The sequence below is a fragment of the Diadema antillarum genome, unplaced genomic scaffold (genome assembly GCF_040938485.1).
Source record: "Diadema antillarum isolate AM-2024a unplaced genomic scaffold, OU_Dant_1.0 seq00000508_RagTag, whole genome shotgun sequence".
In the NCBI taxonomy this organism is placed as follows: domain Eukaryota; kingdom Metazoa; phylum Echinodermata; class Echinoidea; order Diadematoida; family Diadematidae; genus Diadema; species Diadema antillarum.
This window is the reverse complement of record NW_027271463.1, coordinates 719,584-729,305: the sequence shown is the minus strand read 5'-3', so window position 1 is coordinate 729,305 and position 9,722 is coordinate 719,584. Positions and strand designations below refer to the sequence as shown.

General features: G+C 37.7%; 1 protein-coding gene across 1 annotated transcript; it reads right to left on the bottom strand.

The window, feature by feature from the left end:
• Positions 1 to 730: 730 nt before the first annotated feature.
• Positions 731 to 8,620, bottom strand: LOC139734068 (uncharacterized). The gene is made up of 5 exons (XM_071644883.1): positions 8,440 to 8,620; positions 5,480 to 5,901; positions 3,629 to 3,727; positions 2,930 to 3,301; positions 731 to 1,276 (listed from the first exon to the last, which is right to left on the bottom strand). The coding sequence occupies exons 2-5, from the start codon at positions 5,844 to 5,846 to the stop codon at positions 1,089 to 1,091; spliced, it is 1,026 nt and encodes a 341-aa protein (XP_071500984.1). The 5' UTR covers positions 5,847 to 5,901; positions 8,440 to 8,620; the 3' UTR covers positions 731 to 1,088.
• Positions 8,621 to 9,722: the final 1,102 nt, after the last annotated feature.

The window sequence follows — 9,722 nt, the reverse complement described above, 5'->3', positions numbered from 1 at the left end:
TCTTGGCTTTGACTACCAATAAACACTGTACACATCAGAATATTGCTCTTCGCGTCTCGTGATTTAATGTGATATGATTATGGAATGTGAATGTTGTTTTGTGTGAGCGCAGATGTGTAAAATGTGCAGTGATGACTTTAATTATGCCTGTACTTAAATAAAGACCAGCAACATTCAACTAATTCAATATTTAAAGATAACATATACAAGAACATTATTGAGTTACTGTATGATGTACAATAATGTATAACGTTAATCAATGTTAATGATGAAGAGCACAGGGCATTTCGAAAGTTTTTACTTAAGTATGCAACCCAGAGATGAAACTAGAGTAGTAGTAGTAGTAGTAGTAGTGTTAATAATTTCATTCTATTCACAATCCGACCGTTTGACGGCTCCTGAATTTTGTTAAAGGATATGAATTCTTAAAGTTAATGAGTTATATTTGGATAGGCCTACAAATGATTTCATTCCTACTTAGATGACGCTCATTATGATCACGGCCATGAATTTCTTTTCACAAATCTTGAAATCAGATTCAAATGGCAGAATTCATCATAAACTCTATGACTGTAGTAAAAAATACTGTAAATATATCAGGTTCGATACCACAAAGATGCAATAATGCATAAAACTTTACTTACACTTTGTTCTTTTCGTAACAGATAAATATTTTTATAGGCACAAAATTGTAAAGTCTTTCTTCTTTTACACTATATCATCTCTTTGGTTATCGCCAAGTTATCTCTGCAATTCAAAATCGAAGAAAACTATATCTTAGGAGTTGTCTACTTTATCTATAGCCTCAGAGTTAGTGGATATATATATATATATATATATATATATATATATAGCAGGCTTATCAGCGTTGCGGCACCTGAAAAGCACAAAGCAAACCTGATGTCTTTGAATGCAAAATATGATATTATTCATTGATAATTTGAATCTTTCTATTCACAAAATATTGCAAAATACATCCTCCTTAATGTTCTTTTTAGGGGGAGGGAGGAGGGGGATGATGCACCTTTTCCATAATGAGAGATAGGAGTTGGTTTGTGAATCACACGGTATACGTCGAGCAGTGATTCTTAGAATCCGAACTGTTGCTTGGACAGGTTCCGCCATACCAAATTCACTCCGTGCTGGTGGCCATCCACTAAGGCTGTTTCTGGTCTTGGAGTCTTCCAGGCATTGAAATTCTCGGTGGATGATTCAGCGGCGTCTTGACCAGTGGCCACTGGGTTAAGGTCACTCAGAGACAGCGAAGGATCAAGATCTTGAGGTAAAAACAACAACAACAACAACAATATATTGACAAAAAAAAAACACCCAGAAGACTTTAATAGAGGGATATAGATCTACAATGTAAACACGTAAGCTTATCCTCAGCTGGTATTTGGTGTTAGATTACTTAGTATTACGTTTTATTGGAGCTTCCAATCATGTCTTATGTACCTAGAAGTTATGGGTTGCAGAGATCATGTAATATGTTAAAATTGGATTGTTCAAGCCACAATATTACAGTTGGGATGTAAACTTTCTAAAGATGTAGTCATCATAAACTGAATAGTGAAGATTCAAAACAAAACTTTTCGTCTCAGTGATATCTACCGAGCTTCGTTGGGTGGTAGAAGGCTTAACGGTGCATCACGCATTCTTTCTAAAACTGTACCACCCGTTAAACTTTCTACCATTCAACGTTTCTACCAAGTCTACCACCACGGAAGCCTTCAAAGATTTCATCTACCGAGCTTCATTTGATTAGAGTCCAGTGTATCGTCCCCGGCAAAAGAGGTGACGTGATATTTTCTTTTCTCACCATTTTCCTTGCAAATGCATTACTCAGTTAGACTCTCCTCAGTTAGATGATTCCAGTTTCACCTTCTACCATTCTTAGTATATATATATATATTTTATATATATATATATATATATATATATATATATATATACGTGTATATACGTATATATACGTATATATACACTCACTCTAACTTCAGACTCACAGTAAAACACCCGTAGCAGAAAACTCGGCCATGACCAGACAAGACCAAATACAGCCTAACACACAGGTCCTGACGAAGGTCCAATGACGGGCCGAAAGCTTGACAAATAAAAGGGAGACTAAGATCGAGAGCAACGTCCCGCCTCAGTCCAATTTCTTTCAATTATATACAACCAACAATGCGGCACCGCGCACGTTCGGGACCCAGGGAACTATCTCTCACATTATATATATATATATATATATATATATATATACGTGTATATATATATATATATATATATATATATATTTAATATATTATAACTCTTATATCCTTCGTAACTTCGCGCAATGTCAATGACTGTAAATGCAGTTGCATTAGAGAGAATGTAATGACACAATGAGGAAAAATATATTCGTTGGGACGTTGCATTCCCAGGTAATGCCAGGAGTGGTGTGGTAATATCGAACCGTCAACAGGGCGATAAAATTGCAATCAATCCTGGCAGGTACCGATGAAAGTTCGCTTGATCCGCTTAAAAGCAATGGATTATGCGACATGGAACAGTATAGAATCATATTAATTGTCACATCTACAGTCACAGTTTATTGTTCCCATACTCTTTTCAACCTTTGAATGACAGAATGCATTGTCACATATTTTTATTGATTAAGTTCAACATCTCGATTAAAAAAATTCATCAAAGATCAGGGATAAGTATACCAAGGCAGTATAGAGCTTGCCAGTGGCGTTGGACAAGTGAGCGATATCAGATCGGATGACGTAATTCACAAGAAATGGTATCATTGATATCATAATGTCATTCAACAGAAATTAAATAAGACAATGCAGACAGGTCGGATGCTTTATGTTTGTAAAGTTTGCTTTTGCTTGTGTGTGTGTAGGGGGGGGGTGGTAGACTTAATCCATCAAGATCATACCTATGAAAAATCTTTCACCGTTGGCATACGACTCGGTATCCAGTTCCATGGTTAACCGCAGCTTCTGGTGATCATTCCCCTCCAAGTCTGCAACAAGGACGCCCAGTAACGCTTCTGCAAGCTGCCCGTTTTCGATGCGCTCCTTGAGTTGATTCAAATTAGCTAGGGACACCACGTCTACCATGAAGCAAATGGGGAACACCTCAATGTTGCTCAGATTTCCGAAATGCTCGAAGACTGTTCTAAGATCTCGAATCCGTGACCAGTTTTGATACGGTTTCGTAGGGTTCAGGAGGAGTCCGCAAAGGTGGTTATGGACGCGTTGAAGTAAATCTCCGCCGTCGCCAGAAAATATTGCTCGGATCTCGATTTCTGATGAGGAAACAAGCGAGAATGATGTCTTTTTGTTTATACGTAGACGAGTAGTAATTTGAAGAATAGTAACATGTCGTACCCGTTGCTTTCCAGTGTTTCAAGAAAGCATGTCTATACTGTGCTAAAGGATGAAATCATCGTGTGCAATATGACTAATGTCTTCCGTCATATGCCAAAATAGCTATGTATCATATGATTATGGCATTATCAATTCACGTGGCAAGAAAAAAAAAATTGACGTCACTGAAGTCACAGTGGCAAAACAAAGCCAAACAAACATCCGAGTTCTCATGAAAATATCGAGTGTAAGAGGAAGAATTCTACCTTGTTTCCTGTCGGCATCTTTAGCACCATAAGGCAGGGAAAGATTCACGGTGGGCTTGGCGTCTCCCGATTCATTCTCCTTCCTCGTTACTTGAGAGTCTATAATGTTGATGGAAATTAAGATCACACAATTAATGTCTAAAGAATCATTATTCTGATGCCATTTCATGCATTGAAAAAAGCGCCACTTTTAATACATATATATATATGTATATATATTATATATCATCTCTCTCTCTCTCTCTCTCTCTCTACATATATATATATATATATATATATATATATATTATATATCATCTCTCTCTCTCTCTATATATATATATATATGACGCTTTATCTCTTTACTCCGTCATTGGAATTGCCACTGATTTTTCCTAATCAGAAAATTAATTAATCCAAGTTTACTTCCGGCAATCCTTTACGCTCGGCTGTTTTATACGATTACACTTTGTGCGACTTCTTTGGATACATTGTCATTTGATTTTACAGCTAGTAGTTGAACTCCTTCTGTATGCTCTTTGTGTCCTGCGAAGACTTTAATAATATTATGTAAATAGTTGAAGTTGTTTCTCAAATAGGCAAGTCAAGAGGCAATTCATTAATTGAGTTATTATAGGGTAAAGCAGTGAACATGTGCTCTAATTCAATATTCTTCAATAATTGCCACTGATTTTTCCTAATCAGAAAATTAATTAATCCAAATTTACTTCCGACAATCCTTTGCGCTCGGCTGTTTTATACGATTACACTTTGTGCGCAAATAGGCAAGTCAAAAGGCAATTCATTAAGTGAGTTATTATAGGGTAAAGCAGTGAACATGTGCTCTAATTCAATTAATATTCTTCAATATATAGATATCAAAGTTGCTTATATCATTCTCACTTTTAGCAAAGATTTCTAAGAAGAACTTCAAAATATTTGATTATTTCTTTTATTCTCATATAGAAAGAGGTTTTTTTTTCAAAGTTGTCTCAAATCATCTTCCCTAGTCATTTGAGCAATAAGATGCTCGTTTTGCATCAACGAACTGGCTTGTTTCGATAACAGACTATTGCTAATTTTTACAAGGACATATCTGTATAATATGAGCCCTGCACGAATCGAAATGTATAAAAGCTGCAAAGACCCAGAAATAAAGGTGAAAATGCGATCAAACAAAATGCAGAGCTCAAACTAATCCTATCTTTCGAGAGACACGCCGTGAAAGGCATAGAGCATACTAAGCCAATCTGTGCCTTGATACTGATGATGATACGAACACCACAACTGGAATGTAATCGTATATATACTAGTAGCCTGCGATATATGTCAAAGCAGCGGCACTATATTATGATAGCAAAGGTTTGCGACCTTCAAATTATTCGTTAGTTGTTTGCAATTCTTTCGTATCAAGCGTAAAATACAAACATCCAAAAGGTCTCTCTCTCCCTCTTCAGTTGCACTTTGTACTGTGTACTTTGCACACTACATTGTAGGTTCTCTTTCGTTCAAAATCAAATGCAATACAAGCAAGTAATCTTCATGCACCATTAGGCACTTGGTAGTTCCGCATATAAACTCTGAAATCAAGAAGAGTTAATGTTCATGAGGGAGGGGAATAAGGACAAACATCTTTAAAACTATAGATACTTCTGGACTCTATCCCCTCGGGAACAATTAGTCTATTCTGTACTATTTAACAGACTTTACGACTGATTCTATGACATAAAAGAAATAAAAAACAAATCCTAGATTTTTCCAGACTGCTCTAATTCCAGAAGGAATTGGACGTGATAATGTGTCCTACTCTCCACATACCCACGTGGGCTGAAACCTATTTTGTTTACATAAGAAATCAAAGTTGCTCATTACCTATACACGGTATGCAGTCCTCGAGACCGCTTTGCTGCATAGCCTTTTCCAGCTTCACTCGCTCGGTTTGTCTCCTTTCGACTTTGTTCCTCCATCGGACCAGTACAGGGTCCAGGTTGGTCCGCCAGCGGGCCAAGATCTGGAACGTCTTCTCCGAGGGCTGAATGGCCTTTCCCCCAAACATCTCTTCCATGTCAGTTCTGGTAAGTCCGAGATTCAGACCGAGGTCATCGGACTTTGATGGAGGGATGTGCTCCGCCAGGTTGCGGAGCTGAAGATCTGTGACATTGATCTCGAAGTTTGTTTCCATGACGACGAGGGCTGTGCTGGAGCCTTCATGGGAGCTGCGGCATACGTTGTTGTGCATTCGCCATCATTCTTGTTTGTCTTCTTTGTTTTTAAATGACACTACACATTAGGGCCTACGGAATTAAGAAAAGGGGGTGGCGTGGACAAAACGTGAAGAAAATAACCATTAAGATGCATTAATGTATTGACAGAACTGATAGTTAAGATATCGTTATATTTTGAAAATTAATTTTCTTCATGTTATCATGCACACAGGAATATAATGTTTAAAGAGAATTTGTTTCGGAACAAATTTCGTTTGTATGAGTGAGTGTCTGGTGTAATGAGCGAAATTTGGCATGAGGAGGCACAGCTTGGCAGATGACGAAATGACTTATTTGTTGATTTACGTGCCTAATTCTGTTCAATAGTTAACTTGTAGTCATGACTGCGTATTTTAACTTTAAAACTTTTAAAGCTTTTTTACGCTACAAAAGATGGGCCGCCACAGTAAGGACAATATGAATGAATAATAGAGCACCTAGTAGATCTTACTGTCGCTCTAAACGATTAACAGCTGGAGAAAAGTATTAAAGTTAACTGTTGTGTTAGAAACTTATTCAAGCCTACAGTAAAAGCCCGATTTAGCAACGATGTGAAGCAAAACTATACTAGAGGTAATCAGTTAACACAAATTTGGCAATTCTAAGTTTTCTTTTCATTTTTGTCTTCAACCAAACATAACGTGATATACGAAAAATGCAAATGATATATCCACTACACAATAATCAATTTGCAATGAAAAGATAGTTAACGAATTATTTTAACGTCATGTAAACGTTTATGGTTTTGAATAAATGTGATTCATTATCCATGCTCTGAGGGGGGAAATGAGAGGTCCGTAGCAGGGCTTGTATACTGTGGACCACTCATACAATCGATGCAAAGACTTACAAAAGGGAAATGAGAAGTAATTAAAAACATCATGTGCTTCAGATTACTGTGCAAACCCATTGAACAACAAATACACAAATCACATAATTATACAGAGACAAAAATAGGCCACTGACATCATGCATGTGTAGCGTTCTTCGGTACCAATCAGTTTGCGCACGTACTTAGTAAGCAATGTGACCGTATGTTCCACACATATCAATACAGGCTTCTCGTTCAAACCGGTGCAGTGTCTGTGCCTGCAAACTGTGAGGGTTGTTCCCCCATCAATGGACGTCCCGCAAGTGCAAACGGAGGTCGGTAACAGAGCATATAAAATACAACAATAGAATAGTATTGATTGCGATGATCGCGGCAGTGTATAGATTTGGTCGCGGTGTGGAAAGGTGCGGTAGTAGTCTATTGTTAAACGAATGGGGATAAGGTCTTTTAAGTATGCGATGAGAGCTTATGTCGGTGCATTGAAAGACAAATAGGTTGTTCTGACGTTTGGACTCTCATCCGATTTTTCTCGGCAATAAACCTGACTTGCCCAGCTTTCTTTTTAGGAAGTATTTAAGCATTTACACACACTACCCCACCACCTCTCTCTCTCTCTAAAAAAAAAGAATGAATAATTATATAAAAACGAAGTCATTGACCCAAAACATTGGAAATTTCAACACTGTAAACCATTTTACAATATTTTTGATTCTCAGTGGGGTATAGCGAATTGCGCTGGTGTTGCAAACAAGCGCAAGGACTTCTGATATTGTATGAAATTAAACCATTTATACAGGTATTACTGGGTGCAAAGGTCCTCGTAAAATATCAGATCGTTTTCGCAGCACATAAAATTGCGAACTTTAATGGCGGACAATTCTGGATATACCAAAGATTGTTACAAGTATTTTATAGAGGGTGATTTAAGAGGGCGATACAGATTAATAATTCGCATTTTTTTATCAACATCATTGTTAATCTTGTGCATTTCTTTTTGGTGATAAGCCTATGCAGGTCAACTGATGTAATTATTCAAACCCGGCCGGCATAGGATCCAGCACTGATGTAGTTTGCTTGTTTGTTTTGACCTTGAACTTTCAACACCTCGAAATAAAGATTTAGTCTGAATTGGATTTGAAGAATAACATTTATGCACTGTATCGTTTGATAGAGAAAGCTTTAGAACGCATTGGGTTGTGGTAACTCAAATTGTATGCACAATCCAACTTACGTTGACCATGCATGAGTTTCCTTTGAAATGTAATAACGAACACATTGTCGCATCCTGCATTGTGTTTGCATGTAGTTTTTCATACGTGTCACCTATGCAGAGGGGGAAAGCACAATTTCATTGCAGGCGAGTCGCAGACAATACAATCATAGTGTATCCACTATCCATAATTTTGATTAGATTCTTAATTAAAACCCCGCGATCCAGCTGTGCTCAATCACGCCACTGTGCAATATACACCACTGTGTTGAATGGCGCCGAGCAGTGTGAGCATGCATCGCAAATGCACGCAACGCCACCCATATCAACGCTATATAGATTCTGTATGAATCAAACACACATGAATAATGCCATGTTTCAGCAGGTGTCTTCTCGGTCAAGTGCCCAGTGCAAATTGTTACGCACTAGAGACACAGAGTGACATGCACAGAGACACACACTGAGCATTTAGTGTATACATTCCTACAGTAGCAAAATCAATGTCGGGTTTTCATGTCAGCCTTACCTAGAAATGCATAACGGGCGCTGGATCAAGTAGCTGACAGCTGGCTGAATAGTAAAGTCAGACCACATCAAGATCGTCCGTATAATGTAGCTGCATCCCTCTCCCCCGTGTCAAACCAGTTTTACAAGGGAAGTTGTACAGCATGAGTTTGGCCATGCGTATTTACCAAGGCGGTCTTACGTGTGTGAGACAAGTTTGCGTATTGACTGTTGTACCGTATTGTTCTTCTGTCGAGCTTGTCTCTTATATCACGAAATAATCCCTACCACAATCATCCTCACACATTAACTCGCTGGTACGTGGGAGCTTCTAGCTCAACGACATAAAAGTGGGTCACACGTGGTTTGTTCGAAAGCCAGTGAACATTAGTCTGTCTTTGCTTTGCCTCAATTCTTACCTAACTTCGCATGTCAGTTTACATCTTAGGCCTAAACATCTATTTTTGGTACTAACAAGTTAATTACACATTTAACTTCGGCCAATTAACCTTATTGAAAATCCCTTCAGTGGGAGATTGTGGTTCATTTCTTGATTATCGGCCTGAGGCAATAAAGAGTATCTTCTCTCTTTTCTTTTTTATTGCCATTTGACAGTGTATTCAAAATATTGTTTTTGTTATGATTAGCATTGTTGATAATTCATAGGAAAGTCACATACACATTATGCAAACAAAGGTACACAAATCACGTGGTCTTTATCTTTTGCTCACGCGAGAAGAGAAATTTGCATAATTCAACACACTTAAAAGAATTAAAACAAAACATGCCACACTCGTCCACATTATGTGCACACAACTTGCTTCCAGTTTTACTTTAAATACTGCTGTACGGGGTGGAGGTTGAACAGGAAAATGCTGAATATATGTGTCATCTTTCTACTGTCATTGATGACGCTTTCAAAGGGTAATGAAAGATACTATACATTTCGTGAATCCGGAGAATGCGCCTATATTGATAGAACACATCAGTGAACGTTTGTTGTAAATCGGACAATCACTTTAAAAGTTAAGAATTTGTCAAGGTCAAGATTAAATTTGCTGGATGAGGAGACTAAACAACAGCTTGTGACGGCATGACAGGTATGGAAAACAATAAAGAGAAAATTCATAATATTTTCACGTGTGACATAACGAAAGAGCGCTTATAATTGACTTCCTCGTTTTAGAAGGCAGAGGAAGTAATATCATAACAATTACAATACGGGGGAATGTGTACTTTTACTTCAAAAAAATTGTTGGAAATCTCTTCATATGTTCTTTATATCGTTTTCCTTATGTGACGTCA